The following is a 19,411-nucleotide window of genomic DNA, read 5'->3' as shown; positions in this document are numbered from 1 at the left end:
CTCACAAGCTTGTTGCATGACCTTGCTGTTTGCACAGTAGCAACAGGGAGATAATTTTTTTGGTCATTGCTTCAGAACTGTGGAAATTCTTTCTTTGGAATATTTAAAGTCATTTGGGCAACTAAATATTCATTCATGGCAACAATAATTTATTAAGCCAAGAATAAGCAATGTATCTGTAAAATATGTTCTCTTTTTCTTTTTGTGACAACCTTGATATTTTAATCCTACCGTATTACTATTCAACATTATGAAGAACTACTAGCCATATCGAATTGGCTCAAAATCAATAGTGAACCATAATTATTTGTTCCAAATAAAAGAGGCAACTGGTTTCAAAAAGTCCATAACTGCAGTGTTAAATCCAGGAGCCAAAGAAAAGATTTTAAAGGTCTTTTATTTTTTGCCTTTTATACCATGAAACCAAAACCAGTGTCTGAAAAGGACCTATAAATCTGAGGTTACCTCATTTTTCAAATTATTACTTCTGTTTTATTATTCTGGGGTGGAGAACAATAAAATATGCTTTTTTTTAAAAAAAAGAGACTTTTAAATGCATCAAATAAATAAATAAATAAAACCAGTAACTTGCTTATATTTAAAACCACAATATCTAAGGTAGCAGCTGTACCAGTTAACATTATTGTATTGTTTTATTCTGTCAAACATCTCGAGAGGTTTTGTAGCACCACAGATGGCCAAGGCAAATAAACAAATTATAACATTGACTAAGTTTTATCCAATGTCTCTAAAAGCACTTCAGGAGAAAAAAAAATGACAGTGGTAATTAATAAGCTTGTACAGGCCTTTGAGGAGGTCCTTTGCTCTGCTCATTCAAGCAATGGACCCTCTTGATGAGGTATTACAATATGGATCCCTCTGCTTTTAAAAATGAAATAATTATGTTGCTTCAGTTCTCCATCGCCTCCTTGAGTACTTGCCATATACTAAGAAGAGGTTTTCAGTGAGCTATCATCAGCATGAGGCAAGACATGCATAGAAGTCTCTTCCAGCTTTGGAAAGTGCCAGGCAGGCAGAGTAAGATGGCAAACTGCATCCCCTTTTCATCTTGAGTTGTACCATCCCTGCCATTATGATATCAAGGCATAGTTGTCCTGAGAGAGTAGTGAACAAACATCGTTTCCAACCTAGAAGGGCCCAGCAAACACCCTAAGCCATCACGTTTTTAGAGCTCGCCTTGAAATCGGTTATGATTGGGGCCAAATGATCCTCCAGGGAGCTTCTGACACAGAGGAAATGATGCTTCTTAGGCATGGATGACAATGGATGACATTACGCTCCCATCTTCAAAAATGGCAGCCATCATTTATAAAAGAATTTAAGGAGCTTTCCCCCTAAACTACAATAACGGTCAGAAACTTCTTTATAACAACATGGCTATCAAAGCATTAATCAGTTCTCCAATTCTACGCTTTTTTAAAACAACAAACCAAAGAACAGCGGCTTCTCAGCTGGCAAAAGAAAAGTGATACCAGCTTAGATCTGGATACAGTAAACTGTGTATATCTTAATTTTTGAATATGCAACAACACTATTTTTCTCAGATTTAATTATTTTTTTACCAAATGCAATCTGGAATTCTGTAAGCTAAAAGGAAATAAAATTTAGGGATGGAAAGCAAATTGTGATCTCTGACTAGATTATTATTGTTTGTCAAATAGAATGATTACACAATTTAGGTAATCATGCTTCTACGAACAAATGTCACCTTGGCCACAACTCAGCTCAGCAGAGAGAGGTGCTAATGAGTAACTACATACCCATTAGTTCAGGTTCTTCACAAACCCTAAATACAAAATTGTAGATTCACCAAACTCACTATCAAAAGCAATTTACAAAAGACATATTCAGTTTTTTTTCACACACATCACTGTTTTTAAAAACCATGTAGGTTTGCGTCTGAAGTTCAGCATTTCTTATGAAGAAGTCAATGCTAGTATGTGTTCTTCTCTTTAAAAGTGATCGGTGATCACAGAGCAGCCACAGACATTGGGATTCATAGAAAAGGCTCCAGTATTTTTCCCTTCAGGGCTCATTCTAGGGGACTTCTGATGAGCCAGTCTGAAATCTGACAGAAGCCAGCAATAAGAACAGTATGCCAATCACTGTTTAGCTTCTGAATCCAGCTCCGGTGGTCCAGAGGTGGAGCTCTTGCCTCACAATCAGGAGGCTGTGAGTTTGATCCTAGGTAGAGGCTAATATTTGGAATAGACTCTCCTGCTCGAGCAGGAGGTTGGACTAGATGACCTCCAAGGTCCCTTCCAACTCTGTTATTCTATGAGTTATGGTTTCAAATGACCAGAGCGATGCTATACCCTGGAAAAATTAAAATGTGATTTCCCAATCTTCTAATGAGTGATTCATCACTGAAGATTCTGCCAAAAGCTCTAGCAGCTATCTAAGGGTGCTATAAGCTGACATATGTTTTTAAATTCCTCCAAAATCATATCAACCATATTTTCACCAAATTTAACGAGACTATATAAGACTGCTGTTTTAAAAACTACAGACCTGAGCCACAACCATGCATATGGTTGCTCTTGGAGGAGGCCCCACAGAAACGCTACCGTGTTCTACTTGAAGGAATCAATCAATACTGCTGAACATTTGCTGTTTGATAATGGACTGGGCAAGAGTAAATCCTGTTAAATCCTGATAAGATGGAAGGACTGTTGGTCAATAAAGGGACTGAAACTTAAATCTGTTTGGAATACGTTTGCCTTTCCTCAAAGGATTATGTCTGCAGTCTAGGAGTTCTCCTAGATTCCCCAGTCATTGGATTCACAGAGGATAGTTATGAATGTATTTACATAATTACTATTAGCATCCAGTTGAGAGCACTTACAAGCAGATTTGGTAATGGTTAGTCACATTTTGACTATACTACAACTTGATTACCACAATGTATTTTATGTGGTGTTACCCTTTAAAAATATCTGCAATGGTACTGTCCAAAATTTAGCAGCTAAGCTGCAGACATGACTCTATTGAAAGCTCTCTGCACGCTGCTAATTACACAAAGAAAACAGCAAAACACAGAGTGTATTTTCATGGAAGTGGGCAACTGCAGTTCATTCAGTCATCATATTTTAAAATTTTAAAAAGCAGTAAGATAAAAAATAAACAATTTAAAAAAGAAAGAGAATAACAGATACTAACAACAGTGGAGCCACTCCTTAGGACCGAGCGTGATGACACAACCAAGTCTTGAGGCACTTGGGAAAAGTTAACAAGGACGGAGCCAGGCTTACTTCAGGGTAGGATAAGATGATGGTAAGGTAAATACCATGGGGTCCTGCTAGATTTTCTCTGGAATAGGAAAACAACTGGGTCGATTGGCACAGAAAAGGATCTAACAACTTTGTGTCCAGTTTCTTGGCCAAATAGGATGAAGGCAAACAGCAATTCTTGTGCCTTTTTGTCTATGCAGGTCTGCTGCCTGTGCATGCAGAATTTTGGCCAAATCCATCTGTTTTCTTATGAGAGTTTGTGCTGACTGTAGCTCTTAGAAAAAGTCAGAGGAACCACAGAGACAAGAGTTCTGGAGGACAAGGAGTACAGGTTATGCCCATAAACTGTTTGGAAGGGAGACATACTGATGAAGGAATGAAGAGAGATGTTACATGCAAATTCTGCCAATGGCAACAAGTCAGGCCAGTTGTCTTGTCAACATAACACAAAGCAACACAAATATTGTTCTAGTACAAATTTTGTCTTCTCTGTCTGCCATTTGTCTCTTGGTGATGGCAGATGGATATGAATACCGAATAAATGGAAGCGGGCTTCCCAGAACAGGAGTGTAAATTGAGAATTGTGATCCAAGAATTGAGAATTGTGATTCTGGAGGAAAAGAGCAACTGGGGTGCACAGACAGCCTTAGCCTAATGGACATCACACGAGGCAATAGTGGACAGCCCTTCTCCAAACACACATTTCAACTTAACCCAATTGTGTTTTCATAGGAGTTCTAGCACATTTCTGACATGAGTAGAATGCAGGCAAGGATCTTTTGGGGGGAATAATCAGAATGTCATCTAGGTAAACAAATATAACATATTTGTTGTCCAAAATATTTGAAAAGAATTCATGAATCTGGCAAAAATTGTGGCACAACTAGAAAATCCAAAAGGCATCTCATAATGGCAAAGACTCTCTTTCATCCAAATCAAGCTGCAGTTTCAATAAATACAATGAAACCTGTGTCTTCTGGAAGTAACCTACCAAATCCAAAATAAGAGGCAGTGGTTACTAATCCCAAATGGTTCAGAAGCCTATATTCATGCATAAATAACTCTCAAGGGAGTTTTACAAAAAATGTTGGCAGAGATCCAGGAGACAAAGGAGGGAAAATAAATCCTTTTGCTAGAATGTCATCCAGAAGTTCCTGTAAAGCTGCCAATTCTTACACAGACATGGGATACTGCTGTTCAACTAGGATCTGGACTCTAGGCAGTAAGTTAATTGTACACACACACACACACACACACACACTTGGTAGGGTGGCAAGGTCATCACTTCCTGCCTGTCCAAAAATCAGCAAAATCTGTATATTTTCCAATCAAGGAAGGAGGTTCAGACTGTTATGAGGCAAGAACAGGAGAAAAGCCCAAGGCCTGGAAATGGTGCAGCTTATAACATTGAGAAGGAAAAGAAATTGTCCTACGTTCCCATTAATACCAGGATGATGCATTTCTAGCGAGTCCATCCCCAAGATAATCAAACTATGCAAAGAAGCAGTCAAATATAGTTGGAAGAATTATTTGTTGTCATTTATTTTCACAGCAGAAGACTTCTGTGTTGTAGGGTGGGACTTGATCAGAGGGGGTCTGCTCTCCATCCCCCCCACTTGCAATTGTACGTGCAAGATGAACTGATTCACAGTATCTTCATTCATCAAAATAGCAGCCAATCCCAAGTCCAAAAGAGCTGAGAGGCACATCCTAAATTCTATTGCTTAAGCAAGATCATCTTGTGGAGCCCAGGAAGTGTGCTTTGCCTGCTGCAGTACCTGCCCTCTGGAATGATATCCCCCCAGGGATCCAGGTGGCTCCCAATCTAATGACATCCAGAAAACTATTAAAGGCCTGGCTTTGCTCCCAGGCTCTGAGGCAAAGAGAAGGTTGAGCTCCTATTGGATGTCCTTTCTTTAATTTTCTGTTGTTTCTGGAGTAGTTTCTTTTTTCTTGCATGTTGTACTTTTCCTTTTATGTATAATTTTTATTAAAAATGTAAACAAGAAGGTAAATGCTAACACAAGCTAACAGAAAATAAGAAAGGAAAAGGAGAAAGAAATCAAAGAATAAGAAAAAGGAAAAAGTTAAAGAAAAATAGGAAAAAATATAAAGAGGCTTCTGATAGTCTTCGCAGCAGTTTAAATATATTTTACCTATCTCTAAAGTGACATCATATTGCTCTTCTTTCTATAATTTATCCTACTTTATTTTTACTCTTAACTGCAAGCCACCCAGAATTGTTGGAAACTGGACAATCTATAAATTATATATAAATGAAATAATAAAAAGCAGCGCAAAGATTGATGGGAATCATAAAATGCCTAGTGTTGGAGCTTCCTTATTTGCCTGAAGGCTTCTTACAAGAGCTCTTAGGTGGGGGCAGAGGGAGGGCTGCAAAGTTTCCTGGTATCAAGGCTTTGGAACCATTTGGAAACTTACTCACAAGATGTCCAAAATCCTTATCCCTTCTAGCTGCCAGATTGGCAATCTATCAGTGGATGCCCAAAAGTATCATAGTAGAAATATAATTTGAGGGTCACATCCTCATTTCTTCTTTGTTCTTCCTTGCTCCAATACACATTGGCTCCATATCACTGACATCCAAGGATACAATGAGGAAGGAGGGAGGGAATGGGTGAAGAGCCAGTTTGGTGGAATGGTTCAGGCAGCAGGGTAGAAACAGGAGGCTTGGATTCTAGTCCCATTTTAGGCATGACAGATGGCTGGGTGACTTTGGGCCAGTCACTCTTCCTCAGCCAAATCCATCTCACAGGACTGTTGTTATAGGGAAAATAGGAAGTGCAAGGAATATTAGCTACATTTGCTGCCTTATGTTAATTATAGGTAAAGGTAAAGGTTCCCCTCACACATACGTGCTAGTTGTTTCCAGCTCTAGGGGACAGTGTTCATCTCTGTTTCAAAGCCAAAGACGTCTCCATGGTCCTGTGGCCGGCATGACTAAATGTCGAAGGTGCACGGAATGCTGTTATGTTCCCACCAAAGTGGTCCCTATTTTTCTACTTGTATTTTTATATGCTTTCGAACTGCTAGTTTGTCAAAAGTTGGGACAAGTAACGGCAGTTCACTCTGTTATGCAGCGCTAGGGATTCAACCCGCCGACCTTTCTGATCGACAAGCTCAGCATCTTAGCCACTGAGCCACCGTATCCCTTGTTTGAGTTAATTATAGGTGGAATTAAAACAAATAAAAAAGAAAGGCTGTAAAATTATCTGCTATTTCCTCCTCTTCCAACCTATCATCAATGACCATCTGATGCTAAAATAACTTTTTGAGATCTCTATGTGCCCTTTCTCACAAATTCATTTCTTAATTCATCAGAAAAATCTTTCTAAAGTAGTCATTTGGGACAAAATCATCTCAGCCCATGTTCCTGGTGAACAAAAAAATGAAAAACCTACCATATATTTGTATACTTGGCAGAAATTATACATTTATAGATTAACAATCCATTTTCTGATGAAGCTGTCAAAGGCAGCTCCAAACCTTTGCGTAAAATCTCAAGAATTGTCCAGGATGGCATCATTTGCAATGAACGGAATGACCACCTGACTCCTCCTCCTTTCAAAAACTATCAACAAATGCCACTTTGCATCAAACCTCAGGGACCTTTGCTGGCTTAGTTGCCACAAATAGCTCATGCCGGTTTCTGAAGATTTGGACTTGATTCTGAGACCACCAACAATAACCTGAACTTCTCCAGCTGGTTCTCAAGGGAATGAAGTATAAACCTGTGGGAGACAATCCTGCAGCACTCTTTCAGGTTGAAGCAAACTTTGATCAAATTATGGCCAATTGCCCCAGAGCATTGTGCAAAGTTGTTTTCTGTGTATCTACCACTTGTCTGAGCTGCAACAACTTGCTCTGAAGACAACAGATTATCATAAAGCTCTGTAACTATGATCTACATAGTTTTTTTGCTAATGAGGATCAATTCTTTTACTAATGAGAAAATAATGAGATTTACAAGATTGTTGTTAATCAATATGAGATTAGTAAACTCAGAAAACAAAATTTACTTGGATTTTTGGAAAGGTCTTTATTGCCAGTTGACAATTGTTAACAAAATCATGAAAACTTTCAAATTAACTCCCCAGCTCAACTTATGCCTAGCATATTGGAGTTCAAGTCACTTGGAGACTCTTTCTTACACTGGTCTCTTCCCCTGGGCTGACATGTTTTGCAATGGTCCTATTTCCACTCTTGTATTCTCAGGGCTTGCTTGATATTCCATCATAGAACCTGTCCAGCTATTACGATCTGCAGGAGAGATTGTAAAGATGCCCCATTAGAGGTTCATATATTCAGTATTTTTTAAATTTCCAGACTCTAGAACACACAGCAGTGGAAGCTGCATTTAGTACCCTTATCTCCAAATTTTTAGAGGAGCAGGCAAGACTTATTGCCTTTTCTTTCTTATCGATTAATTTTACAACGATTTAAGCATTCTATTCTGTATTCTGTATTTTAATTTTTGTTAGCTACTTCGTAAATCAAATAAATACATGCCTACAATTCTAAGTAAAATTGATTCTTAATGGGGAGGCACATATTCCTTAAGAGCTGGAGTTGTACACAGATACAAGTTGTACATAGGTAACTACATTTCTCTAAATTTAAAAGCATTCCTCTACTCTCCTCACATTGTGTCTTGATTGCATTTTACAGCAGTGGCTTTCAAGCTGATACAATGAAACCAGGTTTTTTACATGACATTTAGTATAGAGGTTTTGAAAATCATATTTCACTCCATAAATTCCATATTATAAAACAAGATTCATTTAAAATTTTAAAGACAAGATAGTCAAAAAGTTGATTCTAGATTTCCTTTAGCATTTGCCAAAGGCAATTTATATAAACATGTTTGCTTTGCTATCTTATGAGAAAGCCCATAGAGATTAACTATAAAACATATGCTTTTATACTGCAAAACATATGCTCTTTTAGATGTGTTTTGTATAATGTTATATTAAGAGACAAAAGGTAGCAAGCAGAATTTTAAAAATCACAACTGCAAGATTTATTGTATACTCAAAATCTGAGCATGAGAATTGAGATGAGTTTCTCCCAGGAGAAGGAAATGCTGTAAACCATTGACTAACCTTTCATCAATTTTACCCCACAACTGGATAACATAATTTTATTTGTCAATGTTGATAGATGGAGAAACTTATAAAAAACACAATTTATCAGAAACGCTATCTGAATCAAAAGATATGAATTTTAAAAGTGGTATGTTTTTATTTCATATATATATATATATATGAATGACAATATATGCTCATAATTAAAACATAAAATATAAATATAAAAACAACCTAATAAATGCAATTATATAACTTAAATGCAACCATTTAAACAATATAAAGCCAAATTAAAAGAGCCACACCAAAGTTATTAATAATGTGACCCTAGATATGCATGTGTCTGTACATACACATGTGAATGAATATATTCTATACTTGCAATTGGAATAGTGAAGCTAACTTTCTTATTTTAAGTTGTTTCCAATTAAACTACTATAATATATATTATTGCTGTGCATTGCTAAAAAATATTTGGAAGATATACTTTGGAATTTGCATGGGTGCAGCATCTTTGCTAATCATTTAGGCAGCTACATCTCTTCTGTTTTGGACAACAGCTACATTTATTAGAGACTAGAAACTATAGTTTTTTTTTTCTGAAAATGAAAAAAGACAGCTTGTGATTTATGGGCTGCTGATTAGAAAAGGTAGAATATGGAAAGAAGGGAACCATGATGTAAATGACAGAGAGAGGGGAGAAAATATAAATGTATTTATAACCACTGGAAAGAAGATTGGAAGCTACTTCTTTATGGTAGACCTCGAATTACAATGACAACTGGGACTGGAATTTCTGCCATTAAATGGTGCTGTTATAAAGTATGATGTCATGTGACCGCAGCTCCTGTGCCATTGTTAAGTGAAGAACGTGGATTATTATGTGAGCATCTCCTCACAATTACCTGTTGGCTTCCAAAAAGCAAAGTAAGTGGAGAGACCAGGTAAGAAGGGAAGCAAAAGGGGGCAGAGATGGTTAGTGAGGCATGGTTTGAGCTCAGAGAAGCTTGGAGTGGCTACTGCTGGGTGGTAAAGGGTGCATGAGTAGTTAGGGAGAATGCATAAGGCTCAGGATGGTGCATGAGAGTGCATGGGTGGCCAATGAGGAATCCAAGAAAAGAGGGGCCAGAGGAGACTAATCCGAGCAACTTGCAATCTTCCCTGAAAGTTTCTTCATTGATTGCTTCTGCAAAGCCAGCAGGGAAGGTTGCAAATCACACTCATGTGACCATTGGATGCTGCAACCACCATAAATGCCAACTAGTTGCCAAGTGCCCATATCATGTGACTGCAGGGATGCTGGGACAGTCAAGGACTGGGTTGTAACCATCTCTCACTCAGTGCCATTGTAACTCAGAATAGTGTTTTCTATCTTTTTTTCTTTTATGAGCCACAGTGGCACAGTTGTTAAAGTGCAGTACTTGCAGGCTACTTCTACTGACTGTCAGCTGCCTGCAATTTGACAGTTCAAATCTCACCAGGCTCGAGCTTGACCCATCCTTCCATCCTTCTGAGGTTGGTAAAATAAGGACCCAAATTGTTGGGGGCAATATGCTGACTCTGTAAACCACTTAGAGAAGATTGTAAGCACTGTAAAGCAGTATATAAGTCTAAGTGTTATTACTATTGCTATTTATTTTTTCTTATTTACTAATCACCCTTCTTTTACTTTTCTTTACTTTTACTTTCCTTGCTTATAATTTGTATTGCTTTTATTTTGTACAAAATAACATTGGCTTAAAAGAATGCAGCTTTATCTTTTTTTTTTTTCAAATTTCCAGGATCTAAAAAATATGTGGCTATTTAGCAAATAGTCCTTTGCTTGCATATGTTGCAAAGCATTTTTCCCAAATCATTTTCAGAGCATGCCTAGTGTTAATATACAGCCCTTGATAGGAGATTCCAGGAATTATAGGGTCATTGCCAAACATGGTCTCCTGATATATTTGCCATTAATAGATCCTAAAGACTTGCAGATATGGTCTCAATGGCTAATGGCTTTATGAGTCAAGGGATCAAGCAAAGAAACAGAAATGAAGGCCCTAAGCCACTATAACAAGAAAGTAAATAAAGCACAATAAATAAATAAAGCTCCTCTCCCTCCCTCCCTCCCTCCCTCCCTCCCCTCCCCATTTTTGCTAGAACATTTCGTATAAGAAACATTAAAGGACAATAGATGATTACAGGAAAGGCCAATTACAAATAGTTGCTTCACAAAGTCAACTCAGAAATAAAGAAGGGCACAGATATCTACCTACACACCATGATAGCAACTAAATAAGGAACAGACCCCAAATCACCATCCCACACAATTACATCAGCAGTTTACTGTGGAGTTGCTGCTCTATGTTAAGTCTTAATAGCTTACTGGTTTAGTAGGAAGAACCGAGCAAAGGTAATGAAGGTCAATGTTAATTGAAGAAGTTGCTAGAAATAGATATCAGATGACAACACACGGTACACTGTGCCATATATAAGTAAAACCAGAGTATTACGTACAAAATGTAGCAGCCTGTAATTATCTCCATCTTTAAGGACTTATTGGAAAAGGGCAAGACCACAGAAACAATCAGCCTGGAGTTCTGGGAAGTGCTTTGCTTCCACAGTGGGAACCAGGCAACCTCCCAAACTGAAAGTGTGTGAGTTTCTATTAAGAAGGCAAGCCAATTAAACTGATTAGAAATGTCAAGAGAAAGCAACATAAGGCAGCATTACAAGGAAGGAATTGAGGGTGAAGAGGCACGGGATGATGCCAAAACTGAGCACAATCCCCCACTTTTTGTTCCTGTTGGAAGACCTTGGGAAAAACCCCAAAGGATTTCCAATGAGCACAGATAAATGGTGTGCATACATATGTCAATCGCAGAATGGTTTTAGACACAGGAACCTGAAGCTCTCCAGATACTGGTCAGCTACCACAATCCCTCAACTTGCAGAATAATCCTAAAGCACTGGTATCTGGTCTGCAGTTGTGTGTGGCCCGCAAAGGCATTTTTCAGCAGCCTTTTTAAGAATTGGATGATAATAATTTTGGTGCCTTCGAACCAGCACTGACTACCGGCAACACTGTCTGCAAAGTCCCTGCAGCTTTTTTGGCAAGATTTCAGAAGTGGTTTTTTACTGTCCTCTTTCTAGAGCTACGTGAGAGTGACTGGAACAAAGATCCCCCAGATGGTTTTGTGCCTGAGGGAAGGACAAGAACACATGATCTCTAACCAAGAACACCAAACTGACTCTCAGATGATTTTAGTAGGTTAAAATTAAATTTGATGATTTAAAATTGGTAAGGGGGGAAATGTACTGTTCAACTGATGTTTTAAAGTACAGCTTTTATTCTAAACATGCCTATTTTCTGCTATAACTTGACTATTTTCACAATGAAGAACCAACTTTTGTGGGGAACAAACAGTTATCATTATCTAAATTGACCACCTCAAAACTAGGGGTTTTGCAAAAAGGATCATTGTTCTTATTTTCAGCTATTCCATTGGTAATGATTTATACCTTTAGACTCTTTTCTATCCAGCTGATTCAATTCAGCCAAACTGAAGGACTACGCTTTTACTGTCCATCTCAAATATTAATCCCACTGGCCTATTTTAGAGAAAACACTAAATATTTGATTGCGGATTAATGTGTTGTGCAAGTCCTTATTGCAGTTTATTTAATGAATCATTATTAAACCATACTTGAGCAATGTGCGGACCAAATTAAATATTAGATAGGGTTTACTTCTCTAATAGGACTAACAGAGTAAAAGAATCGAAAAATACATTTGCCTGTTTTCTCTAATGTATCATTTTAATCATCACTAATATATTTGAATGACCATGGGGATGCTATAATGGCTGTGAGAAAAATGGTCATAAGTCATTTTTTTCAGGGCCATTGTAACTTCAAACTGTGAGTAAATGAAATGTTTCAAGTTGAAGACTACCTATAGTAGCAACTCAATGGTTGTTTCACACATGGTGTCATTTGTTTGAAACAGGGCATGTTCAATAAGCTATAATAATTAGCTGATGATCACATATTATATTAAATCATGAATAATAATTCATAAACTACAGTTTAGTACAGTGGTTGAACCTATGAATTTTCCTTCACTTTAAACTTAATCTCATCTTGGCTAAATTGCTGCTAAATGCAATTCTTTCTGTTGATATAAGTTATATTTCTTGATATTTATCATATTAAAAATTTAAAGTTATGCATTAATAGAAAATGTAAATAACATTAAATCAATCAACATAACTAAGGTATTTTTCATGAAACACCTATTTTTTAACAAATAAAGTAATCCCTTACAAATGCAAAACTTTTCATTAGGGATTAAGGGAGAAAAATTCTTTGTAAAGGATGGACTACTTGGTCACAGCAGAAGAGAGAGGCTTTATCATCTGACCTTCAAAGGCTGCAACCCTTCTGATCTGGGGTCCCAAGATTATTTTTTTTTAAAGAGCAGATTCTACAGCCTGAAAAAGTTTGGAAAGCCATGTTTAAGAAGATGAAAAAACAGGCTGTGTGGTATACATGACTCTGTCTTCCAAGAACATAATAGCTGTGTGGGATAAAGATCAACTTGGGAACTACCATTATGTCCCCACCTCTGGTGACTATTGCCTGAGGCTTCCTTACCTAATTGTAGGGTTCATTTACAATCAAAAGCAAAAATAAATGACACAATACAGGTAATCTTGCCATGAAGAATTTTTTAATAGAGATCTTCCTCCAGAAACGAGAAGTGATTGCACCGTTGGACTCTTCATGAACTTTCATGACCGAACTTTAGACAGGCAGAGACAAAGATGGTTTTTTTCCTCACATTAAGGCCACAAAAATTCTAATCTAACATATAATGAATTGAAGCTGGCCCTTTTTTTCTTTTCTGGTGGCAATAAGAGTCTATGCTAGAAAAAATGAATTTTTGTAAAAAGGTGAAAAAGGCTGTAAGTGTCCTTTCACAATACTTTTGTTATTGTATTTCACCTCCTCCCCAGATCTAAGCAGCAACCAGAATGCTTCTGACAGCCACCAGTGGAATACAGAACAAGCCTGCTTAATTGGGTATCTTTTCTTGTTACTCACATTTCCTCAGTGGCAAATCTGGCAAATTGCAAGCCCTCAGTGTTGTGATGGGGGCGGAATATGTGGGCTGGAACTGCAAAAGTTGCTTTCAGTACAGGGGTTTTAAAAATGCATGCGCGAGACTTTATTTTGCCTTGGTTAACAAGCCTACAGGTACAGCATTGAGATTGACATCATTTGATTACCAGCGATCGCCTCTCTCTTGGGCTTGGTCACAATTCAGTCAAAACCAGAATCATTATTCTAGGTCTTGTATGTATATGAGTAACTCAGCCTGCCTGGCATTTTGCAGAGTACAAGAAAAGAGATCCCAATCCTCAGTAGTTTGCAACTTAAAACCTTCCCCCAAGAAACTCTCAAGTTAAAATCTGAGACAAGGAAAGAAAAACATTGGAGAGAAAAAGGAGCTGAGGTGATATATGTAATTTTCTTTTCAAAAGTACGTGCTTAGGCTGAGTTACAGGAGGACAGGAGGATATGGGAATATGTTCCCACTCAGGTATGAGGACCATTCCTGCCAAATCAGGTTTTCTGTTGCATTGTTGAAGATACCTGTTCTTCTGTAGTAATGAAATATAGTTACTTGAGCTCCCAAATAAAATGGAATCCTAGAGCTATTCTTAAAAATGATTTGCTTCCTGAAATGTGATCACTTTGATGCCAATAACCACAAAAAAAGAGTGCAAATGCTTTGGAATGGAATATTGTTTCCTACACTGACTTAGAGGTTTACTGAAATGCAGATGTGAAATATTATCAAATTCAACTACACTAATAAACCATAGCTTGTAGCTTAATATGTTATTTGAGCCCAGTCAAATATCACTTGTTTTAGAAAATGTTGCTTAAATCTGGCTTACTATGTGGTATAAACCTAACAAACGTGGCTTATTCCAACCAATTTGAAAACAAACTATATATGTGTATACTTGAAAAAAGAAAATAAAAAGTAGAGGGAAGCAGCTGACAGCTGGACTTATCTAAACCTTGAGGTATAATGGGATGGAAAGTAAGATGTCTACTCCTTGTTTTTATAAGTGTGTTCCATATAACTTGTAGCTATGTAAAAATGAAATAATTTGACTGTTACAGTCAGTATGTATATTGGGTTTTGTATATGGGGTTTTACTTCCAGGGTCACCATGAGTTGGGCAGCCCTATACATTTTGTTACTAAATAAATGATCAATAAAAGTTGAAATTTCTAATACTTTTTCATTAAAAAGAATTAAACATGACAAATTCACCTCCCATCACTCTAGGACAGGAGTAGGGAAATTTGGCCCTTGTGGATTTCAACTCCCAGAATTCCTGAGTGAGCCATAAAAGGTTCCCCATCCCCGGCCTTTGACTTGAATGGGACTGTTTAATATACAAATGTAGTCCTACATTCAAGTCAAAAATTGATTTCCCCCACAACTGAAAAACCAGTAGGTCAGGGATGGGGAACCTTTTATGGCTCACTCAGGAATTCTGGGAGTTGAAGTCCATAAGTGATAAAAGAGCCAAGTTTCCCTACCCCTGCTCTAGGAAATAGGAACCCATAATGGTACTGTGGCAATAGCACATTATTTCTTTTGATAGATGAGAACAGCTGAGTGAAGATGGAGGGTATATTCCAAGCAGAAATTACAGTAACCTTAAAAATTGTTTGACATAATAGCCACATTGGGTTCCTCAATTACAAGAAATAAAAGCTAGCTTGAAGGCAGCAGTATAAAGATTCTACCAGGGTAGAAACTACGGACATCCATATGGTAGATGAATTGATTTTTTTAAAAAATTGAGATTTTTTTTCTCCTTCAGAATTCTATAGGGATTAGAAAAAAGATCCAAAATAGGATCTTTCTTTTTCAAATAAAACATCATATACACCAATGCAGCACTATGCGTACCACCACTGGCAGTGCTTAGAATTGCCCTAGGTACGATGCCATTCTCTCCTCCAAATCTCTGCTCAGGGGAGAGAAAAGAGCAAAGAAAAAGCAAACAATCTCCAAACCAAGAATTCTGAAGCAGTACCGATCAGGAGGAACCCGAATGGCACTTCCCAATATACTTGCAGGAAACGACCCTTGTTATTGACAGGCGTCCATCGATTGAGGCTATGAAAGGCAAGACAGCAACAATATCGGAGCTCTCTTTTTTTACGTGTGTCACACCCTTTGATGCTCCCCCTTTTCTTAGCTGATACTAGAAAGAGGTTAGGGATTGGGAATGGCTGGTGATCAGAGAAAGAAGTGGTGCCATCTATGAGACGTTGTCCAGAGTTGGGTAGCTATCCTATTTGGATTATATGGAGATTATCATTAGACTGAGATACAGTTCTTTGCAATATGCAACTCCGTTGTAAACAGATCTTTGATTCTCTTTTAAATGAGAGGCCTGTTGGTGAAATAGAATCATAAACTTTTCCCTATGGATTAATCTCACATCTTTCTTAGTGATGAAGTCATTTATTATTTCAAGTTTTAGTTACAGTAATAGGATTATTAAATTATCGCTGCATTTACAAATTGCAATTCATAAATATAATAACATAATGTTAGTTAGCGTAAACATACATTTCTTGGGAAAGGGTAAGCTTTTCATTTCTATCCTGGTAGAATTCTTGACAGTATTATTGGTGAGACTTGAGAAATAAAAGGGTCAAGAGCCATTGATGCTCACCAAAGATGAAATAATTTAGAAACAGAGTTGACTGAAAAGTCTATTTACTTTATTCTGAAATAATAGCTAGTGTAAAATATGAATGAAAGTGTGATTAACCAGGTGGTGGTTACAGTAGAGCAGTACTGCATAATTTAATCCTACCCCCCCCACCCCCACCCCAAACTAAGTTTTCAGGTGCCTTTGCTTTAAAATTTGGATCAACTGAGAAGTATCAAGAATCAGTGCAAGAGTAAGGAAGAGAGTGGGGCATTGTGTCTATGTTTCAGAAGCTTAGGGCAGGAATGCATGTATACCTCAGGAAACAGATTCCATCAAAGGATCACTTTACTAAGACAATCTGAATGGAACTTTCACTGAGTTTCATAGAAATGTGCTTAATTTCTTTTGCCGTTTAGCAGAAAATGCAACAAAAGTGTATTAAATCTCTGTAGATTTCTAGATGAAGAGAAGTTCACCAAAGAAAAATATGTGGGTGTAGATAGATAGGATTAAAATTTTTGATAAATTCTATGCTGTGAAAGGGCTTGCGTGTCTAGGAAGAAAAGAAACTTGCTTCACCTGGTACAAATAGCAAATGTCAGTGATAGCGCCCGAGGTGGTTTTCTTTTTTTCTGGAATGCAACTCCAGTACTATACCTTGAGATTCTTTGTATATTTGCCTTGCTCGTGTTAACAAAATGCAGTTGATTTTTAAAACATTATTTTATTTAATTGTGGGCTGCGCAAAGTCACGTATATGAGATGGGTAGCCTATGAATTTACTAGATAAATAAATTAATAAATGACGGAAGGCTAGGATTAGGATAACTGCACTTCAAATTTTAATTTGCATGTTGACAGCAACTTGAAAGAAAGTGATCCTTGCAACATTTATCTGCATTTCGCCTTGAGCCCACTATTAAAAGAAAATTACCTTCAGTCAAAAAAAAAAAAATCATACATTCCTGATTTTTATCTCCTTGATTTTTGTTAGCCTGTTCTATTCCCTTTTATACAATCCTTTCACTTTCTTTCCATTTTCAAAGGCTGTTGGGGTATATTTTGGATGAAAAGTTGGTTAGATGCAAAGACATACTATGGACAAGACTGGAGCCACATATAGACTTCCCATATTTAAACCTGTCCCCAAATAAGTCTAAAAAGAACAGTCTTTTTCCTTCCTTTGCAGATACAGATCAACAACAAGCATGATTTAAATACCTTGGGGAAGAAGTTTGGTGGCAAACTATATCAGTGGAGAATGCAACTCTGCAACAGGTCCAACTTTTAATTCCTTCCACAGTTACAAAGAAAATTGGGAATAGAAGCCTCAATATGATGAATGTAAAACAAGAACTAGCACGAGAAGCTGACACTCTTTGATTTCAGCCTGAGAGATCTGGGTTGAAATTCTTGACACACGTGTAAAACTAAGATTCATGGGGCAGCAGGATTTAAGCCCCATTAATAAAAGCAAATAAAACAGGATTGACAAAGCCACAGCTACTCAGGCAACCCATAAATCACTTGTGGACAAAATCTGTGTTTTGTTACCTGTGTTTTGTTCAGGTAACTTTGACTGAGTTTCTGATCCAGAGTGCTAGAGAAAGCAATCCCTGGTCTGATTCCTTTGGGAACATCTTACTTTCCCAACAAAAAGTGAAGGGTATTTTCAGAATAATTCAAAACAGATATAGACATAAAATTGCATAAAAGCTCAGGTCTTAAATAAGTCTGTTAATTTCAAAAGGCATTAGCAGACTCTTCCCAAATTTCAACACGGATCTTGAATTAAAGAGTTTCTATACTTGTCAAGCACTGAATTATTGAAGGCTTGTGGATTCTGAGAAATTGAATAAAACAATAAAGAAAGAACAGGATAAATAGAGGTAACACTCCCCTATCTAACTGAAAAACAGATGTATTTTTTTCTGGAAGGCAGCTCCAGCACTATACTTGGAGATCTGAGTGTTCATTTTGTACAACTTCACAGCAATGATGTTGCAGCACTATATGAGTTTCTGAGTTGGATCAAGTACGAAGGGTCCACATATTCCGCGTCCCCCTCCTTCTCCCACGGGCAGCCAGAGGAGTTCAGCGCTTCCTCTCCTTTTCTAACCTCCAAACCGCACCACCCACCTGCAATATTAACTGATCCTCGGACGATCACGCAAGTATGAAGTTTTCGATTTGAAAAATCTCCGAATGAATTGGCGATGGGAAGTCGCTTCCCGCAGGTAAGGTAAAATATGCCACGACGGAGCAGCTCCGCTTTTGACAGGACACGAGACTGCGATTTCTCCCGGGGTGGGGAGGGGAGACAGAACTGCAGGACTTCAGTAACAGAAGCCCCGGGCCGACCTGAGGGGGGAGCGGGGCAGAGACGGGTTGCCTGACTTTTGGGAAGGAAGCGTCGGGATTTGAATAGGGGAAAAAGCACGCCGGCTCAAGACTTTCCCGCCCCCGAAGACAAGGTACCTGTTTTGCCCACGGCGCCCTGTCCCAGCACCACCAGCCTGAGAGTCCGCGCGGGGGTCAAGCTGACGGCTCTGCGCAGCGGCCGCGGGAAACTCATGGCGAGGCCGGCGCTCGACGGCGCGCAGGGCGCTTGAGGCGATGCCGTTGCTCGCTGCCACCGGGAATCCCATGCAGTGTCCGGGCTCCAGTTCACGCCGCTCAGCAGCCGGGCGTCGACGGCTGTGTGTGTAGGGGGGCGGCGGGCGGGGGTGCTTGGAGCTCCGCCCAGGAGGGGCTGGGCAGCGCCGTCGGCTCCTCCTGGGATCGCGTAACCCAGTTCTGGGGCCGCCGACCCCGCCCCTTGCCCGCGAGAGAAGCTGCGGCGCACAGAAAAGGGGGAACCCTGGGCTGTCGAGCGAGCCTCGGCTAAGTTTTAAACTCAGTCGCGACGGCAAGCTGGCACCGGCTGCGCCCTCAGTCGCCGCTTCGGGGATGGGGGTGGGGGGGGGGGAGGCTCTAGGCATTAATTTGCGGTGGCGCGTGACCTCCGCATAAAGTGGTGGGGGAGGGGGCGTTGGTGCCGCTGTCCCGCGTTGCTCTGAGGCGCTCCCGGTCGGTTCCAGAGCGTCTGTGGAGATTTTCAGTCATCCAGGATATAATTGTCTCAACGGTGTTTTTTCAAAAGGCTACTGGAGTGCTTCCCCCCACCCAGCTTTGGGGAAGACGCTTCGCTTTTCATCCAAGAAGCTTCATCGGTTCAGACCAATGAAGCTTCTTGGACGAGAAGCGAAACGTCTTCCTCGAGGCAAAAAATACCCCCTCCCCCGTCCAGTTGCACTTTTGAGGCAGCTCGGTTCGA

The 19,411-nt window shown here is 38.9% G+C and overlaps 1 protein-coding gene across 1 annotated transcript in view; it reads right to left on the bottom strand.

Moving 5' to 3' along the window:
- Nucleotides 1-18,814, bottom strand: part of LOC113440371 (ras-related and estrogen-regulated growth inhibitor-like) — a 31,617-nt gene extending 12,803 nt beyond the window's left edge. The window contains exon 1 of the mRNA XM_026706752.2: nucleotides 18,574-18,814. Coding sequence (XP_026562537.1) covers nucleotides 18,574-18,670 — 97 coding nt within the window. The 5' untranslated portion in view covers nucleotides 18,671-18,814. The remainder of the gene's footprint in view (nucleotides 1-18,573) is intronic.
- Nucleotides 18,815-19,411: the final 597 nt, after the last annotated feature.

This window comes from Pseudonaja textilis, chromosome 1 (genome assembly GCF_049901715.1).
Source record: "Pseudonaja textilis isolate UNSWEBS1 chromosome 1, rPseTex1.2, whole genome shotgun sequence".
In the NCBI taxonomy this organism is placed as follows: Eukaryota; Metazoa; Chordata; class Lepidosauria; order Squamata; family Elapidae; genus Pseudonaja; species Pseudonaja textilis.
The sequence above is the reverse complement of the archived record's forward strand: the minus strand, read 5'-3'. Positions and strand labels throughout refer to the sequence as shown.